General features: G+C 44.9%; 1 protein-coding gene across 1 annotated transcript; it reads left to right on the plus strand.

The window, feature by feature from the left end:
• Positions 1 to 5,742: 5,742 nt before the first annotated feature.
• Positions 5,743 to 14,514, plus strand: SCAMP4 (secretory carrier membrane protein 4). Its single transcript, XM_009708652.1, has 6 exons — positions 5,743 to 5,811; positions 5,960 to 6,113; positions 9,206 to 9,362; positions 12,433 to 12,534; positions 13,491 to 13,608; positions 14,338 to 14,514. The coding sequence occupies exons 1-6, from the start codon at positions 5,743 to 5,745 to the stop codon at positions 14,512 to 14,514; spliced, it is 777 nt and encodes a 258-aa protein (XP_009706954.1).
• Positions 14,515 to 19,613: the final 5,099 nt, after the last annotated feature.

A 19,613-nucleotide genomic window follows, 5' to 3' on the forward strand; every position in this document is an offset into this window, starting at 1 on the left:
CTACCTAGAAAAACAGCGCTGCTTGCATACTTGTCTTGGTTTAAAAGGAAAATGCTGTCTCTTAAAATGACACAGAGCATTTTTGTCTTTGAAACATTGGTGAAGAAAAGCTCCGACTGTCTCCAGTGCACTCTTGTGAGTCATGTGTGTTGGACTGTAAACTTTGGAGTTATTCATTGACCGTGGATGAGCACAGTGGAAAAAGGAAGTTCACTTCACACCATGGTTTCCTTAGCCTGTGTGTTTTTTTCCTCACTCCGCAACTAGTGGATTATATATGAAGAAATCTCTGCAGTGGAGTGCAGGATGTTGGGTTTTGTCTATTCCCAATTAAACTGGAAATGTGCCGGTGAATAGAGAGCTATTTATATGTGTGGTTATCTTGCACAAAATCACACGTGGCTGAGTGATACCTCTTTATCTGTTTTTGCCGCAAATCAATTTCCTTATGCCAGGATCTCGCAACTGGAGCTTGACTGGAGGATGTTTAGGCTGCACAGTGAAATTTTCCCCCAAAGGAGTTTTAGCCACTGGCCATCAAGCTGAGCAACATCATCACTTATTAGACACAAGATTTTTCCCTGACTGTATATCTGAGGCCTTTTATCCCGATACCCTGCAATTAGGAGTTCACAGAAATCCTGCCCAAATTAAGTGGTGAGTTGGGGAGATGTGAAAACAGCAACTTCTGTGCAAGTGTATGTCAGAGCACTGAACAAAAATATCATTGGGTTGGATCCTGGAGTCTGAGTTCATGCCCGTGAAAGATTTGATTTCCGTGGGGGAAACCTCCCTTTCCTTTCACCAGGAGTAGGACTGGAATCTCAGTGCAGCTGAACCAGTGGAAGGTCAATGCATTTCAGAAACTGATTATTCAGTGTGAAACTCGGTTGTATGCACTTGTCCTTGCAGAAAGAAATAGTCCTAATGCCACTTTGTGTTTCCAAACCTCATCTTTCTGTAGGGGAATTACAGTTGTTGTCCCAGAAACTTCTGTGAGATTACTCATAAAAGCAAAGGTTGCTGAAAAGAGGAATATGCAGTAGTTTCTGTTGTAGCTTCTTTACGTGATAATGTACTCGGTCTTCAAAGCATTAAACCGTGGCTGAGATTTATTAGGAAATGAGCAGGTAAATGAGAACAACTGGGTAAGATGAGAAGGGAGTGGATCACCAGAATGCTGCTTTCTCTGGTTTTTTTATTTATTTATTTGAATTAAAGCCACTCAACAGCACCACAGTTGTCTCCTTGAGAAGGGAGGGCACAGGAGAACTGCTGTTTGGCCACGATGCCCCCGTCAAGCCAGGAATGTGTCCCTCAGGTCTTTCCTTCTGGTCCCTTTCCCAATTGACAGACTGATGCCTCCTGTCACTCTGCAGCTGTAAGACATTGGCACTGAAGTACATGAACTAAATAATCCTCTTCTGAAGAGGGACCTCACTCGTTTGCTCATCTTTTAGTGAAAGATTCCTTTCTCTTAGTGCGGTAGTGTGACTGGTGTTCATGTGTCATTTGTTCTTCCCCCAAAATTTACGGATCTCAGCTGGGAGCAGCTGCAGATGGGTGGGGTGAAGTTTTAATTGTATTCTTAACTGTCTTCGTACTTTATTTTCTATTCACACATTTAAAAAAGGCCAAGCAAAATGCTTCAATTTCTAAATCATAAATTATAAAACGCCTGTCGGGCACTGGGTGATGTCTGCATTGTGGGAAAGCTCGGAGGCTTCAGCTACGATGAGGCGAGCCTTTAACCAGGGAGTCCCAGCCCTGACCAGCTCACGAGTGACACAGCTTTCCTGTCCACACTCTGTGGTTTTCTTTAGGCTGGTACAGGCAAAATAGTATGTTCTCCTCTATGTAGATGTAGTTAAGCTTGTATATAACTGCATCTCTACGTACAGGAAGAATAAGCTGCCTGTATAGGTCCCACTTCTTATCAGAGTGCCATTGTCTCCACCAGGGACTATGCTAGAGTAGCTCAGATAAAAAGGAAAGTAATTGCAACCCTGACAAAATAATTGTGCCAGTGTAGACTCTGTAACCTCCATACATGGGGCACACAGGAGGACAGCACAGAGGTGCAGAAAAGGGAAATGAGCTGGTGTAAATCCTGAGGGCTTTGGATACAGCGCAGCTATTCTGACCTCGGTGCTGCAGTTGCTGTTGTTGCTGGCAGCAGCATGTGGTGTTTGTTGTGTTTTTGTAGGTGCAGTTTTTAGTCTAGACTTCCTTCATTCTTGGTAACTCTTGTCAGAGCCTGCCATGCTGGTTTAAAGGGTTGTTTTGAGGTGTTCTGTGTTTCCATTCTGGGATTTGCAGGTAGAGGCACACGGTGTTTTTATCCTTAATGAAGAACAGGTAGAATCAAAGCTCAGCACAGACCTCTCTCCAGCTTTCATCTGTGTGATCAGTTCTGCCAAAATTGGCAACACGGCTGATGCTGAGTAAACTTTGTAGGGTTTGATTCTTCCAGAATTATGGTCATGTTCAATGGTAGTAACAGGAAGAATGAATTTGCATTTTAAGCAGGGTTGTGCAGAATTATTAAAATAATGAGAGATGTTGGGTTTTGTATACCAGCAGATTTATTTTTTTTAACAGCAGTTTACTTCCCAGTTAACAGTGACTGTCTGTTTGTTTCAGCAATTGGGAAGGCCCACAGAGAGCCAGGAGCCAACAAATCAGCTCAGCACTTAAATGAGGCACTAAATCTGGTGAGCTCGTACGAATTTCTCTTCCGACGTATGTGCTTTGCTGGGTCCCACCCAGACCTGTCTGTCTCGGCTTGTTGTCTGGCTGCAGCTGGCAGGTACATATGTTCTGGCAGGGGTTCTATATGCATCCTCAGCTCTTTGCCAGGTACCGCTTAAGAGCACATTTGTTTTGCTGCTGAATACTACAAGCCTTAAAAGTGGTTGACAGTGGAGTTGTGCTGAATGAGATGCTACCAGGTGGAGCTTCATATGAACAAGGAGAAATTGTGATCCTTTCTGTAAGGTTCCAGCATGCCTGCTTTGGGCAGTTGGAGACGAGTAGTTTGTAGTGGGAACCCCAAGCTCACGGTCTGTGAAACACTGTGCCGGAGATACTCCCGATTCCAGGTTCTTTGGGTGCTGGTTAGTAACATGTGCTGACCGGATTTTCTTTCTCCAATAGATCTGTTGCTTTCTGTCTGAAACTTCACCAGGGAACACTCCTCATAGAAATGGCAGGTAAGAGCACCTCAAAATATGGCAATGTAGGGAGAATGGTTCAGAGAATGTTTTTCAGTATGCTGTGATGGCTGTAACACATCAGGCATGCGACATTTGTCCCTTCCTGACATCTTAGTGATCCCTAAAGCTTTTCAGCTACTTTTCTTGCCTTGTTCACGTTCACTTTTATGCTGTATCCACTGTAGATTCGTCAGCTGAGGTTTCAGTTCTAGCGATAAAGGCTCAGGTGTGGCTTGTTTGAAAGTATTATGAGGGTGGAATTTATTCACAAAAAAGTATATGAGAATAATTCCTTCCTTACAGAGGTTAAACCGCTTTCCATGGTGTTCCTCTCTGTACTATTGTACTTAATTTTACTTGTAGTGAAATTAGTAACAAAATTCCTCCCAACTTTTTTAAGATAAGAGAAAGTCTGGGACTTGCATACAGCTGCTGTTCATTGGTAATACAGTTTGGTTTTTGAAAGCACGGATTGTGCTTGCTGATCTAATGTGTTGATCCTAGCCTTGACAGGAGTGGCGTAACACTCCAAGCTATGCAGTCAGACATGAAAGGGGATATTTTAATTTGATTTCTTTTGTCTATTCTTGGAAGTAACCCAGAACAGTTGAAAACTGCAGGGTCTCTGGGTGGGAGAAGGTGGTCACCTGGCTGCTTGCCGCTGGGCCTCAACAGAGACGAGGTGTAATCCCAGTCTTTGCGTACCTAGCAAACAATTGTGCAAGTATTTGGAGCATTTTGTGAGCTTGAAAAATGACCAACTGCGGTGGCTGGTGCCCAGCAGGCCGGTTGGTTTTGGCCCCACCATTTGGGGTTTTCTGAGCTAGAGGCTGGCAGCAGCTCTACTGCCCATGAGAGATTTGTACTGCAGGAAACAGAAAATGGAAGAGAGCAGAACCGAAGTAACTAGCTGCAGCTTCAGCTGTTGAAGAGGGACAGAACAAAATCTTCCTTAGCCCTCAAAAACACAAAAAAAGATTGTTAGAGAATCTGTTTTTAGTGTGGTCGGTTAACCTTGGTTTTATTGGCTTCCCTAGAGAGCTGTCTCTTTAGCTTTAAAAGCTCTGCCCCTTTCCTTTCCTTTGATCCAGCATTGTTATGTCCTTTTGTAGGAGAAAGCCCATTAGGTGTTTATAGCAAACAAAAAATTAGTGCTGAGAAGTCCAAATTCCTGTGGACTTTGAAAGCAGCCGTGGGACATCAGCGCTACATGTGATGGGGTCAGCAGTAGGTGTTAACCAGTAACCATCTCAATTAACGTAAAATGCGTTTAGCGGTGACGAGTGAGGAGGAGCAGAGATTTAACATATGTTTTTATAAGGAAAAGTCTTCTGCAAAGTCAGATTGGGCTGGTGACTTTAGATATTATTCCTTATTTAATTCTCATGTACTCACAGTGGGTGTTATCCTCACCATATTTTCTGCATGAAAATATGCCTTTCCTTTGCATGAAGTAAAGCCTTTTCTTTTCTAAAGCATGGCTTACAGCTTTAGGCTCTTCCCTGCCAACCTTCAAATGAAGCTAAGACGCTGCTCCTGCAAAATGTCTTCTCACATGGAGATAATGGCAAGAAAAGGGGAACTCTTGGTCCTGACAGTTCTTGTTCAGACATTTCCTCTCGTCTTCTGTGCCATTTGGAGGTTTTCCCAGGACATTCTTCATCTCTTCCTCTGCTTGTTTTTAATTCTGTTTACTGGGGCTGAAGTAGACTAGAGAGAATTAGTCACAGTGCCCTGGAATCAAACTTTAATCAGCACTGGAAGGCAAGAGCAAACATTCCCAAACATGTAGAAACGCACATCCAGGCACACACATATACACAGACAAACCTGCACATCTGTCTAGAAGCTGACAGCAGCTTAAATGCAGAGGATTTAAGCATTTAATTACTTGATTTTAAAACATAGTTTCTTCTCAAGGTGAGGTTTTGTTCATCATATCACTTTTGTCAACGTTTGCTGATTTATTGTATCTGAATGCAAAGCTTTTTTTTTTTTCCTGGGGCTTAACCTTACAGGAAAAACTTGACTTTTAAAGAAAAAAGGGTACATTACAAGTCTTGTCACAACAAAATCATCCCTGACATCTGACATGCCTTCTCTGAACTGGATGATATCTGAGTATTAAATTCCAGTTTGAGAGATGCTTTCCAAAGGCACCCTTCCTTACTGTCACAAGGACGTATCTACTACAGGTCCTAAGGCTTGATCCGTGCACCAGCAAGCTTATCTACTCAGAGCTTGTGACTGAAGGTAAATCTGCTTGTCTGGACAATTGCCAGCCTTCCCTTTCGCTTTGGTTTTCCGAGAGGTTGTAACTGAAAACCTCTGTGCAGCTTCTTTCCCCCCAGATGTTGCTGGCCTCTCCTCACTTCCTGAGGAATCTCATCCTGGAGCTTATTTTAAGGTTTTTGTCTTGCACCGCCTTTCGGACAACTTTACACTGATGTGTAAAGGTATCAAAGCCACATGTTGCTTATTAGCTTGTTTCTGTTCCTCGCTCTAAGCCTTGCATGTGCTAGTTTAAATGTCGTGTCCACCGCTGAGGAAAGAGAACAAAATGTTTGGTGTCCAGGATGAGGATGAACGTGCTGCAGTGAGTAACATGAATGGCCAGAGAGCTGGCGATGGTTTCTCTTTGGATTCTTGCAAGTCCTCTCAACCTAGGGGTCCACGGGTGTGTATTGGGAAGGTGTGGAGGATATTATGCTTGCTTAGCCATATGAGAATGTTTCTGCATTCAGCTAATATCTGTTTTCTGCATTGTAGAAAAGGTGAATAACTTCCCACCGCTCCCCAAGTTTATCCCTCTGAAACCATGTTTCTACCAGAATTTTGCTGATGAAATTCCCATCGATTATCAGTCTCTGGTGAAGAGAATCTACCACGTATGGATCTGTAAGTTGAATAAGAAACCTGTGCTGGGAAAATGTATGTGTGTAGTAAAAAACCATAGATCTCAATGACTTATGTGCTTTAAAGTTTTAACTGCAATTAGTTGATGAGAAACAATGATTCCTCTTAGAATACTGTAATATAACTTTATGCCCAAATTTTAAGCTGCTGTGCCTCGAATCTTTGGCACAGAGCAGCTGTTGAAGAAAGGAGAAAGTATTAGTGCTAGAAAAGTCTGTTAGTAAATTTGACTAGGAAAAAAGCAGACCCATTTGGTACTTTTATTAACGTCAAGTGATGTTTTACTCCCCAAAATACCCTCCTTTAAAGTCATTCCCAATTCACCTAAAATAAGATGAATAGGAGAATTTTAGAGAAGACAAATGCAACCCATATGCTTGCTACCTATGTCCCCACCTCACTATAGGAAGGCTAAAATCCCCCCTTGTTTGTGCCATCCACAGATTTCCCTTCGCAATCGAAGCAGTGTCTTCTAGCCATATGCTATCTTTTCCTTAGCTATCCATAGCCCACAAAACATTTGCCACCCTGCTGGAGAAGGGCGCTGATCCTCTTGGTCACAGCTCATGATTTGCTGATATTCTGTAGGAACAGACCTCCTGGCTCTGGGCTTGTGTTGTCTGGCTTAACCATTCAAAAGCCAGTAATGAAAATTGACCATTCTTCTCCAAGGAATGAAATTGGATGAAAAATGGTGTGGCAGGCCTAGGAAACCACAGGGAGTGCTTTGGAAGATTAAAAATCTTTTGCCTTGCTTATCTTTTTTTCCCCAAATGCTTGTCATCCTATTTACCCTTCTTACTGAAGGAAAGCTTGTTTTCTGCCAGATATGCATTTGGTGGCATGGCTTTTATTCCAGATGCATAGGATGTGTGTATGAGAGAGATTTGTGTGCATAAATAATAGCATAATCTATCACTCCATTGTTCTTTCATTATTTAGAGATGCTGAAATGAGCTCTGTAATTTTCTTGCCTGAAGAAACTGCTTGTCCCTTCAGACTAACTGGTTAAATGTTGCATGCTGTAAAGCTGCCTTTGTCTGCGACTCTCCCTAAACAAAGCGTCCCTCAGTCAAGTTAATGGCAGGCTGGAAAGGTGCCAGCCATTTGGGCAACTAGTCTACGCATGGCTGAGGAGACCTGGCATTTTCACCAAGAGTTTTAAATTTCCATCTGCAGCACGCTTTCTTTTTGGGGTCTCCTCAACTTTTGGGGATGGGATGGAGAGAAAGACGCATATGGAGGGAAGGCGGTAAACAAGAAAAGGCCCGTTTTAAAAATCAAAACACAAAAGTTGTTGCTGGAAGGTTGAATGCTCATTACTTTAATTAGATGTGAACATTTTATTAAGGTGGATGGCGATTTGGGAAACCTATACCAGAGCTCCCACTACTGGAGAACAAACTCCTGCCTGATGCACAGGGAGAACCAGAAGTTCCTTAAAACTTTATAGGGGCTCTTGGCTTGGTGCTTTTTTTTTTTTTTTAATTAAGTAACTTTTGGAGAATAAATGACTTCTGAAAATAAAAATCTGGAGAAGTGCAGCTAACTACTGTATAAATGAAATTTAAATAATTAAAATTCTTTCTTCCCCCCAATATTAAGATACGTCCAAACCATTGCATATAAAGCCTGGTTGTTAGCTACTCAGAAGAAATTTTCTTTGTAGTAAAGCAATGTTTTATTTTAACTCTCATGTAATTTGTATGTCAGAAGCAGCAGCTGGGTTCAGATGCTTTCCACGCTAGACTCTCCTGACTGTGGTGTCAATACTATTTTACAACAATTTTACAGTTTTAGCAGCCCCTGGGCTGCGTGAAGAAAGGTGGGTCTGTGCCAAGAGGAGGAAAGAGAAGAGTCAGAAGGAGAGGCCAGGCTGGCGTCGGGTGACTGAGGACCCAGTCAGTGATGTGCAGGTGTGCTGCAGAGCCACCGCATGTAGCGAAGCAAGGAATGGACAGGGCATGTTCACTTAGTGTGGGTGAAAAGAAAATCAGGGATTTAATTTTGACTGAAGAAATGAGACCAGGCTCCAAAGTGTTACTGTGAGCTCATCACCAGGTGATACTGAAGGGTCTTCTGTGTTTGGACCCTCCACCTTCTCATTGCTCTTTATCTGTGTTAATTGATACAGGTTACCACAAAGTTTTTTTAAGAGTTACCACCTGTTTTTTAAAATATGAGCTTGTAATTGGGTTAAGCCTCTTCGACACTGGCAGAGCCTGGGGGATACAGGGACAGCTGCAGGGAGTCCTTGGAGTATTGAGGGGAGCGCATGGAGGAAAGCGGGGAGCCCCTGGCATGGAGACTGAGCTCAGCCTGCGAAAGCTAGGAAGTGTGCAGCCCCCCTTTGCAGTGATGTTGAGCTTCAGGGAAAGGGGGGAGCAGCGTCGCTTCATGGATATCTACTTAATGCAGCCCTGGGGGCCATTGTCAACTGTTCCTTTTTATCCAAGTGGCAGGAACAGGGATATGAAAAGGCCTTTAAGCCACCCCTGTGGTCCCACGTTCTCAGCCTGATTGGAGTTTGCTTATCTTCTCGCTGAAGGCAGCACTTACAAGCCCTGAAGCTAACTTCCAGGCTTCCTCAGAGGCCCAGGGAAGCAGAGAGCGAGCCTGCAAGGCACCATGCTGGCTCTATAATAGCTCCTGAGGCAGCCCCGGCAAGCACGGAGACCAAAGTCATATTGAGACTGGGTGCAGGGCAGTGTTTTACACCCCTCTCCTTTCATAAAGGGGTTTTGCTACAAATGGGAATTGAACCTTGCTCGTAATTCATAATAACACTGGCCTGAGTCTTGTATTGGTTGCACCAGTTGCTACGCAGCTCTCTGTCCTTTGGCAGGTCCCAAAAGCGTTTCCTCATCCCTCCCTCCGGAGATGGATGTGTCTGTGCTGCTGGCTCCTGGGGTCACGCAGGAACCTGGGACTCACTTGGAGCGGCTGCGTTACTGGACTTGAGTTTCCCACTGCAGTGTGGACCCTTCCTATTATAATATCAGGTGTTTGTGTCCTTTTTGTGGGGAGATGTGAAACTGCACAACCTCATGTTCTTTCCTCTGCTCTCTTTACAGTTTATTGCATCACGCTAGTAGTGAATATAATTGCATGCCTGGCGTGGTGGATTGGAGGAGGCTATGGGGTCAATTTTGGTTTGGCCATCCTCTGGCTTATCCTCTTCAGTCCCTGCGGCTACGTCTGCTGGTTCCGACCTGCGTACAAGGCCTTTCGGTAAGTAGAAGCCCATGAGGCGGTTTTGTTTGGGTTTCCTCTGGGAGAGAGCTGTGGTGGTACTGGGGAGTGCCTCTATGGAGATCTCTCTGTCTGGGATAAAGGTGAAGGACTTCATGTCTGAATGTCTTGTTTACTTTTGAAATGAAGAATGTGGCTACTTTTAAATACTAGATGTAGGACTGCTAGGATTGGAGGTGAGCAGCAGCGAGTAGTATTGCCACTTCCATAAGGATAAAATTCATATTTTACTTAAATATCTCAAGCTTAGCAGCACCCTCATATCAGTATAGCAATAAGATAGATACTGATTTGCTAAAGCTTCATTGAGGCTTATTTTGATGGAAGACTGTTAAGTTATTAGTTTTTGAGAACTCTTCTGTTTCTTGTCTCTAGATACTTGAGAGCTTGGTTGCTTTGCTTTTTAGATAAAAGCAGTTGCCTGGAGCGAGTCCTTCTGAAACTCCACAAATATTTAAAGCCATCTTACATTTTCACTTTAATTAATAATAATTTGCATTTGCTCATGCTTGCTGCGGATCACAAGGCATTATTCAGACATTAACGCATAACGCTTGTCAGAGCTGTGAAGGTCCTGAGCAGTTTCCAGGCTGGCACAGAGCAGGGGAGGGACCTGCCCACTGTCACTCTGTGGTTTCACCAGCAGAACCCACACACACCAGTCAGGGATTTGGACTCTGAAGGTGAAGGTCTTTCTGGTTCCTCGTTACCGGAATACTCTGGATTTTGATTATTCACCAGATCCTGTGATGAGTTGGTTTAGATAACAGCAAAAGCAGCTGATAGAAATGGGAGTTGGCAGGTGGGGTCCTATCTGTTTAGCACATGCTAAATTAGTTGTTTAAATGCTCTTTCGAATTTACGCTTTGTATGCTAACAACACTGGGCATTTAATGCACTGGTGGTGCTTAAAACATCAGGGACTACATCATGGAGTACAGAGGAGAATTATTTCTGATGGAAACGGAAGGCCACTGGGTTGGATTAATCTGAAAGTTTTAAAAGACATGAAAATACAAGCTCTGAACTCTTCCCTTTTGGGGCTCGGGTTTTGTCCCCATCCCTACTTCAGAAGCCTGAGGGCCTCCAAGTGCCAGCTAGAGCTCTGTTCAAAGAGCAGTTTCCATTCTGAAGTCTGGGAAAAATTACTCCTCCCCGTTGACCTCCTCTGGGCTTCACAAGGACCGTTTCTAATTATTTCTTTAATGTTGTTTGTATGTGTTTATGCAACTGAATACTGAAAGGTCCCTGAGGTTACTCTGTGTAAAGACTTCTACAGTTAAAAAAAGAATAAGCCCTAGGGACAGACTGGCAAGCCCAGAGATCATTGACTTTGACATCAGTTGTAGAAGAGGCTTGAAAAACACTGCAGTGGGGCAGCACTGTTTCTTGTGGGATCGCAGCTAGTCGTGATTCAAGAAAGCGAGGTCAGACCCACTTGCTATGCGTGTTCTGGGAAGAGGCAAGCCTTCGATACTGGCATCGTGTACTGTGAGGATGCTTTCGTCAAACCTTCGTCATACATCTGCATCCAAAATTAAATTAGCTGCCGAGCTTTGGTGCTAGGGCAAAGCTTTTGCAGATCCGCACCAGCAAGCTGGATCAGAAATCACCTTTTCTGTGTATCTTCCCTAATTCCCACAGATCCGTTCAAATGAAGACTCCTCCAGCCCTTTCAGGTGGTAGTTGCAAGAGTCTGTTTGAAGGCTCAGCCTCGAGCCTAATCCTTGTTAATTGGATTATGATAGGCACTACTGTGAACAGTCCATGTTTAAAGTATTTCTTTCACATTGCTGTACTCTGAGGTGATATTTGAAGGGCAGGATCGTGAGGATACTCAGGGACGGCAAATTTCTTTCACAGCATCTCTGTGGCCATCTTTTGAAAGATGACAGATAACTGTACCAACACATGCGGCTCAGAGAGGCTGGAAGCTTTTCCACTTGTCTCAGACTAACCAGGGTCCATTGCATTGGCTTCTTCAGAGCCTGAGATCCTGCCTCCCTCATCTCTTCTTTAGGCATCAGGGGCTAGAATTATAATACTAATAAACTTTTAAATACTTTCAGGGTTTAAGCAGGAGCTGGGAATAACGGGAGCTCTTTTGTAAACTCCCCCTTGCACCAAGCTGCCTCATAAGCAACTAAAGTGTTTTTTGTAAATCTGGTCTGTAAATCATGAGCCCTTTGAGTTCCTGAGAGAATGGGAATCATTTGTATCATTAAAAATGATAGTTTGGGGAGTTTTAGATGTGCCTGATGTAGCTGGTTTAATGGGATGAAGATGTTCTGCTGCAGTTCTGTGGCAGAGCCCAAACTTGGGCAGGACAGTGCTGTGCCCCAGTGCACCCATGACGGAGAGAGTGTGATCATACCCAGTCAGCCTTATTGTTTGGGATCATATTCATGCTGCCAATTATACCGGCATAAATTAAAAGACCTTACATATTCAGGACCCTCTCAACCTATACATCCTGACGATGTGGAACCCGCAAAGATGTGAAAGCATACTTCTACATTTCCTTGTGGCTGTTTTTCCTCCCAGTGCTGGATTATTAACGGTGGGCGTGTAAGTGTAATGATGAGCAGCCACTGAGAGATTCCCAGCTGGAATTCTCATGCTCAGTGATCACTTTTAGCATATGGGCAAACTCTGCCTGCCAGTGTTCAGGCCCCCTTGTGCCTACTTGCCAGAGGCTGAGCTGCACAGGTATCAGGCTGTGCTGTCTTCAGATGTTTGGTCACAGAAATGATTCAGGCCCTCTCTGTTCTGCAGCAGACCGCCTCTCCTTGTGTGTCATCATATATGCAATTACTTTGGTAGGGCAATTGCAGGAGCCAGGCTTATTGGAAGAGATTAGGTGCTGATGATTCATGGATCCGTGTGCTTTCACTGCCAGGGAAAGAAGAGTAGCCTTCAAAGTACACAGCTGTAGAGGGATCTCTTCTGAGATACCACATTGGAGGGTTTGTATGTGATGGGGTCAAACATCAGTGTGAAGCAATGCAAGGTGCCAGTCTCCTCCCTAACTTCCTCTCTTCCTTCACAGGTCGGACAGCTCGTTTAATTTTATGGCCTTTTTCTTCATCTTTGGCGCACAGTTTATTCTGACGATCCTGCAGGCGATTGGTTTCTCTGGATGGGGAGCTTGGTAAGCAGGATGCCTCTACAGTCTTACAGCTGAGCACTCAGTTCCCATGCCTGAGGGTTTCAGGCTATGGGCTGTTTCCATGAACTTTTGAGAAACTGGTGGGAGTCTCTACAGGGTAGAGTGGAAGAAGCTTTCTGGTTTTCTTCATAGTTATATCTGCTCTTGGAGTATACAATTCTGTTATCATTGCTGTATTGGCAGAAGTCGGGTATCTTCACCTGCTTGTTCTTTTTGTCATCTTCCTACACTGTCTATTTCTTTTTGCCATTTAACCAGTCAGTTTCAAGATTTGTCTGATCTTCTCTTAGCATTGCCCTCAAAGTATTCGCAGCACATGGTGAGCAGTGCATGATGACTCACTGTTGGCATCTAGAGCGAGTATTGTGAGAGTTGTCCTAAAATAAATGGGAGCATTTTAGTGTCTGTCCCTGGTGATGTTATAATTGTTTGGCATTTTAACTTTCTGTCTGCAGAGACTTGAGAGCGATTCCTGCTAATAGAAACTCCTAGCACTCCGTATTGCATTTTGTTTTGTTATCTGCTGATGCTCTCCAGTTGCCCTACCTGGTTATTGCCATCAAAGGAATAGAGATGCAGTGTAAATAGGACTCTCGTGTTCCCTGATCCCAGTTCTGGTCTCTAGACGCACGACCTCTGCACAACGAAAAGCGCCTTGGGAATAAATCTTCTCTTCCCAAAGTCTGTGCAGCTGGCTGTCACCTAAAGGTCTGAGACCGGATTAGCAAGGGATGCTGGCAAGCAAGACTTGAGATCTTGGGGAAATACCTGCCTGAGCTGCATTTAATTCTGTCCATTTTCTTCATTGTTCTTTTCATTTTCAAGAGCTTTAAAGCTGCCTTGTAATTTCTGGGTATGGGTAAATGGTTTTTCTGGTAATAAGGACACTTAAAAAAGAAGCTATAATGATACTGTTTCTTTCTTTCTGTTTCTCCCAGCGGATGGTTGGCAGCCATTACTTTCTTTAGCACCAATGTTGCAGCTGCCGTGTTCATGCTGTTTCCTGCCATTATGTTTACAATGTCAGCGGTCGCAATGCTCATCTGCATTTTAAGGGTAGGTACTTCAGATGTCTCTTTGACTTGGAGTATCCACACTTGGTATCGCAATAATGTGAATGGGCAGCTTAGCAGCCACCGTAAGCCGTCACTGCTTTTAAAGGCTTTATAGCATAGTCAGTTGGTGTCTCTCAGAGTATCTAACAGACAAATCCAGATAACAAAAGACAACTGGGGCTGGACATTGTCACCGTTTCATATGGTAATGTTCCTTTACTCAGTCGAAGCAAGCTTCGTTGCTCATTGGGATGGTCATTGATGGTAAAGGTGAAGCATCTTGAGATGACCTGCAATGGGGACTGGGTGGCAGGATGGGAAGTGGTCCTCAGTTCTCTGCAGAAAGAAGGATTTGGAGGTAGGACTGTCTGGAAAGCTTCAGCAGACTGATGGCAGAGGAGGAGAGAAGATGGAAGGCCTGCTGAAGCAGCAGTGTCTGTTTTAGAGAGATTTCAGCCCACTGGCCTGGGTTGGCTCCCTTGTTGTGGGATCCCCAACCTGAATTCCAGGTATGCAGCTGAAATGAGTTCAAGTCTTGAGTTGATGTTATGTATTTCTACCTCTGTTCACTGTATTATTACATTTCAGTGCTTTTGTACCTTGGAAATACAGCAATTTAAAGGAAAGAAACAAATACACGATACAGTACCAAAGTGACTGTAACTCTTCTGAGGAAGAGTTGTGGGTATCTGTTGCTGACTTTCCTCTTTTTCTCTCTTTCATCCATTAGGTACATAAAATCTACCGAGGGGCTGGTGGAAGCTTTCAGAAAGCTCAGGACGAGTGGAACAGTGGCACGTGGAGGAACCCCCCCAGCAGGGAGGCCCAGTACAGCAATTTTTCTGGGAACAGCCTGCCGGAGTATCCCACAGTGCCCAACTATCCCCCAGGAAACCAATGGCCTTAAGCAGCAATAGCTGCAAACTGCCTGGATTCTCTTCTTTTTGGTCTTTTTTATTGTTATTTGAAAAGATCATTTGCATTCCCCCTCAAGCACCCCAGTCATCTTGGGGACATTCTTGGTTTTTTGTCTCCTCATCACTGCAGAAGATAGTGCTGTCAGCCCTTGCCACCTCCAGAGCACTGCACGGCCTTATCAGAAAGTTTTTTGTTTGCGTTGAGTTACCAATATTTGCCTCATTGCAGACTGAGGAACCAACCATTCACTGCCCTTGCTTGAGGGAATCCTCTTGTGACCATTTGTGAAAAAGGCTTGACTTCCCCACGATGGCAAAAACTACCACAATTGCTCCTCCTCCTGCCTCCCTGCTTACTTTTCATCAAATGCACAGCACACCACCAAGTTGTCTGTAACAAACGCAATCAGAGCATTAGTAGCGACTGGTGTTTACTCTCCCAGATGAATAATCTGGAATTTTTCACTCTAAGGGAAATGCAACGCCTAAATTACTTGGTACTAGTGATATCGAAGGTATTGGTAAAATATACAACCTCATTTGCTTTTGCTCTCTGGTGAAGAATCCTTTAGATAACGGTGCTTGCTGTGGGTGAGTGTTGTTCAGATGTGAAGTCCACAAGAGTCCTCATTTGCCTGGTTAGGACTATTGTTATGCTAGAAGTCTTGCTGCCAAAAGTTTTTGCTGGATCTGTGTGCTTCAAAGGTGCAGATTCATCTCACTTTGGTTAATGGTTGCTCACTAAAAGCCTGATTCAAAGCCTACTGGAAACTATTGAAAAGCTGGCTGACACTGGGCTTTGGACCTGGCTACCTGGGTGATGTTCACCCTGTTACAGGTAGGCAGCACAAGATCTCCACGCCATCTAACTTCTACTTAGGTGGCATCCAGGTTTTGTGCTGACCCAAGAAATGCCCTCTGGCACACCCCTTGCCGTGTTGGGACACCCTTTTTTCTGGGCTTCCAGCCAGTAGCTGGATGCAAGATAACTATTGATCTCAGTGCTGGAGCCCCACTGTGGTTTGGGAGTGATTCTGTTACAATGAGTAGTTTTAATTCTGCCTTCTACCGATGTAGTTGAAATCCAAACATTATGTTGTGAGGTCCGGTTGACCAAGGAAAGCTTGTTAGTCCTCATAACTGATGTTAGCTCTGCAGACCTGGTCTGCATCTGTGTAGCCAGCAGCACTTTCCTTCCATGTACGAGCAGGAAGAGAGATCTTGCCTTTCTCCAAGAATTGGCTAAAGAGAGGATAAAGCTGTTGGGAGAGATTATTTTCCCTGAGAGATAGCATCCATCTCGTTGTTCATCTCCATTCTGTGCATGCACATCAGGACTCCTGTCGCCTGAGCCATCCAATTCCCCTGTGTCCTACAGCGATCCAGGCTGCAGTTTTTTCTTCTCCAACAGCCTACTGTGGATTTTTTCAGACCTGTCAAAACTGGGAGGTGAGTTCCCAATATTTTTATAGGGAGTGAGTGTTCAGAGTCTTCAGCTCTGAAAGTTTTGGCCAATAATCCTGTAAAGGATGGAGTGCTCCGTTGTGGAGACTTGGGAGGTGTTGAGCACATCGTGGGTCAGTCCTAGAGCCTGCGTGGCTTGGCAGGCTGTCAGATGGGACACCAGAGATGTTACAGTGAAGTGGAGTCACTCCAAATTCACACTGAGTAACTGGAAAACAAAATTGACTCCTGGAAAGGAACAGGGAGGTTGTCCTAGCTAGGTGGAATTGATTTGCAAGTGATCTTTTGAAAACTGTCTCTACATGTGCCTTATCTAATAAAATAATAGTTCATAAAGGAAGGAGAACTCTTCCTTCCCCATCGCCCCTGCAGGATTTCCCATTTGCTCTATTAACTTTTCCTGTGTCATACTGTAAATACTAAGTGAAGTACAGCTTGGAGTCTGCGTGACACCTTTGTTACTAGGGCCAAAACGAAAGCAAACATGAATCAGAGGGCAGGGCCTCCCTGAATTTCCGTTTACAAGCAACACTGACACCCTGCTGCAGAACCAGCCTTTTGCTGGGTCTGGGGTATTTAACATGCTCCAAACATGAGGGTTGTTTTTTTTTTTCCTTGTGAGTATGCAATGTGCTTGTAAGTATGAACGCTTGAAGCCTTCTTAACAGAACATGACCTGATCACGTTGTTAAGCTTTTAGGTGCCTTTGTCTTGTGTCAAGTGTAATTTTAGTGTTCTTTGTCGCTTGCCATCAGAGCGATAAAAGAACTGCCTGTCAATTAACTCCCTGGAAATACGATTGCACTACAGGGGAGTGAGGGGAGGTTAACGGGGCCGAACACGAGACTGGCCATACTTGGAAGCCAGAACATGGTGCACTCCTGTACCACGCTCCCTCCAGCCCTGCCCCTCGCCATCCTCAGCCTCTTGCCAAAATTTTTCGAAAGCAATTGGTGTCTGTCCTTTTTTAGTGTGTGAGGTTGGAAATTTCAAAGGAACCAAGAGGAGAAGCATAGCAGGGGACTTTGTGTCCTGCTTCTCTTTTTTTTGTTACTGTTTTTTTTTTTTCCTTTGGATAATCTGGAGGGCTGTTTTGAAGCACCCACCTTCAGTCATGTCGAAAATGCTTGATGCAAGGACAGGGGATACTTAGGAACCTGCACACCAAAATGGTTGGAGCCAGACAGCAAAATCGTACCCTGTTAGCATACACTGCCCAAGATCTCTACAGAGCTCAAATGAACCTCTCTGGAGGGGATCTGCCATCTCTCGTCCCCATCTGCGTCCTCTTCAATGCCGGAAACCGTAATTCCAGAAAGTTGACTCAACACGCTGCCTGAACTACTACCATGGCTTAGTTTTTTGGACTCCTCTGTATGTTTTTAAATGTTTACATTAGATTTCTAAGACTTAACACCATTAACCTGGACCTGGCTCCTGGTTTTGTTTGGCATCACGTGGCGTGTATGTGTGCGATGTTTCATGTCACTTGTGGAGCTCTGTTTTTTGTTTGTGTTTTTCTCCTGATCACAAGACAATAAATACTCATCCTGTGCTTGATGAGAAGAACTGGCCACATTAGAGAAGTGTGTCTGTTCCTAGGTAACCGGAGTTATCTGGCAGAGGGAAATGGCAAAATCTCTGTTTTCCTCCAAAGTCTCCCACCACATTTTGTTTTTTTCCTTAAAAGAACAGCACATTTATGGATGAAGCTCATCCTCTGTGCTGGGGACCAGCACCAGAGTGGCACGCTGTGGTTTGTACTCTTACAGATGCCCAATAAGCATTTACCAAAGGTGCTGCCATTATTCTCATTTTCTAATGAAGGGAGCAGAGAGCAGAGGTGTGGGTGGTGCTGAGAAAGTCCCATCTCCCAAGCGTCAGGGTCGACCTCTTTTTCCTGGCCTCGCAGCAGTGCGGAGACGTGCCGGCCCTTTGCAGTGCTGGCTTCTGCCTTCTCTGGTTTATTGCCTGGAAGGAGACTGTTATCTCTGGAGTAAGCGGGCTGTTTGACAGCAAAGGTGAGTTGAATCAGTCTGTTTAGCGCATAGGTGAATTTATGGCCCTGAATTACCATATTGTGGTTTCATGCCCCAGTTCTGCTCTGTAGCAGCTATTTAATCCTAGAAGAGCCATTTTCATCACAGCTGCTCAATACGACATCTGCTAATCTCAATGTCTTCCTTATCTCCAATGCCTTGTGCCAGGTACCCCCTGCCCAGCCATCAGCATCTCGCTTTCACCGGCAGTGGTTTCCTACAGCTGCTTGCTGCTGTCCCGGTGACACGTGAACATGAGGATGAAATGCTTTTTGCTCAAATTCTTGCTTAAAATGTGAGCATGAGGCATAGCTTTAAGCTCCTGCTCCAGCTGCTATTTGGGCAGGTCTTTGGCACTTGGGAGCAACGAGTTGTTCGCCTCTGCCGCACTCCCTGTGCGAGAGCCGGGGCTCAGCAGGAGAATGGGGCAAGGTTTGTCAGGAACATGTCCAAAGTGCAGGGATGGGGGGGTGGTTGTGCAGCCGAGCTCTCCAAAAGCCTCGAGGAGCTCCCCGAAAGGTTCAGGTTCCCCAGTGTCAAGGTGGAGGCTCTTCACCCACCCAGAGGTGCATCAGATGGGACGGTGCAAAGGGCTTGGCTTTTTCTTTTGACTGGTTCTTGATGTGTTTCTGTCACTCTTCAGTTTCCCAGGCCCTGAACACGAATGTTTCACGACAGGAAGGTTTCATCCACCCGCCTCCTGTGCGTGATCGAGAGTGGTTCGTTTTGTGTTGTCTGCTTGTGAATTAGCCCTAATTAACTTGGGCCCGCGGGAGGAGGGTAGGGTTTGTAGCTGGATGCTTTCCCGACAGAAGTTCCCTGGCTTTTCTCGCTAACTTGATGGTGCTGAGCTGGTTCTAAAGCATGAGTTGTACAGGTCTCTACAGACCATGCCTGCCACAGCGTGTGTTCACTGCTGGAGATTTGCCTTGAAATAAAATCAAAACCATTTGCTTTCCCTCTCTCCCGCTCCAGAGAATGGGTTAAATTCTCAAGCCCAATGTCTGAACAACTTGTGTGTTCTCAAAGTGCTTGAAATTGCCTCTTTCTGTGGCGCAGGGTGGTAGGATGGTGCAAAAAGGAAACAGGAGGATGGCTGTGCCGTCAGGTACTTCGAGGGCAATTTTATTCTCTCCAGCGCACGATGCAGGTCATGGCCCCTCGCCACGCTCCTGAGCCAGGAGCAGGAGGAGGAGCACTGTGTCACAGCATGGGGACAGGATGGCAACATCTGGGCTCTACATGGAGAGTAGCTCATTTTATTTTCCTAATTCTCTAAAATCATAGCATTTTCAACTAGAAGCAAACACCTACAGGTGAAAAGTACTTGAGACAAATGCTGGGGGGAGAGCGTTTCCCTGGAACTGGGAGAGAATCAATTCAAGGGGCTGGAAATGCTGAAATGGGTATTTGGGGTGATGCTGGTGGCTGAAGACCTGATTCTCCCCCAAAACCACACAAATTCATTTGCCCATTGCCTGAAAATATTTTTGGGGTGAATGTGTCCCATGCCATGAAGAAGATGAGAGCAGCGGGATCGTACAAGGGTGCCTCCTCCCTCCAACATTACCCTGAAAGGCTCAAGC

This window comes from Cariama cristata, unplaced genomic scaffold (genome assembly GCF_000690535.1).
Source record: "Cariama cristata isolate BGI_N322 unplaced genomic scaffold, ASM69053v1 scaffold45049, whole genome shotgun sequence".
In the NCBI taxonomy this organism is placed as follows: domain Eukaryota; kingdom Metazoa; phylum Chordata; class Aves; order Cariamiformes; family Cariamidae; genus Cariama; species Cariama cristata.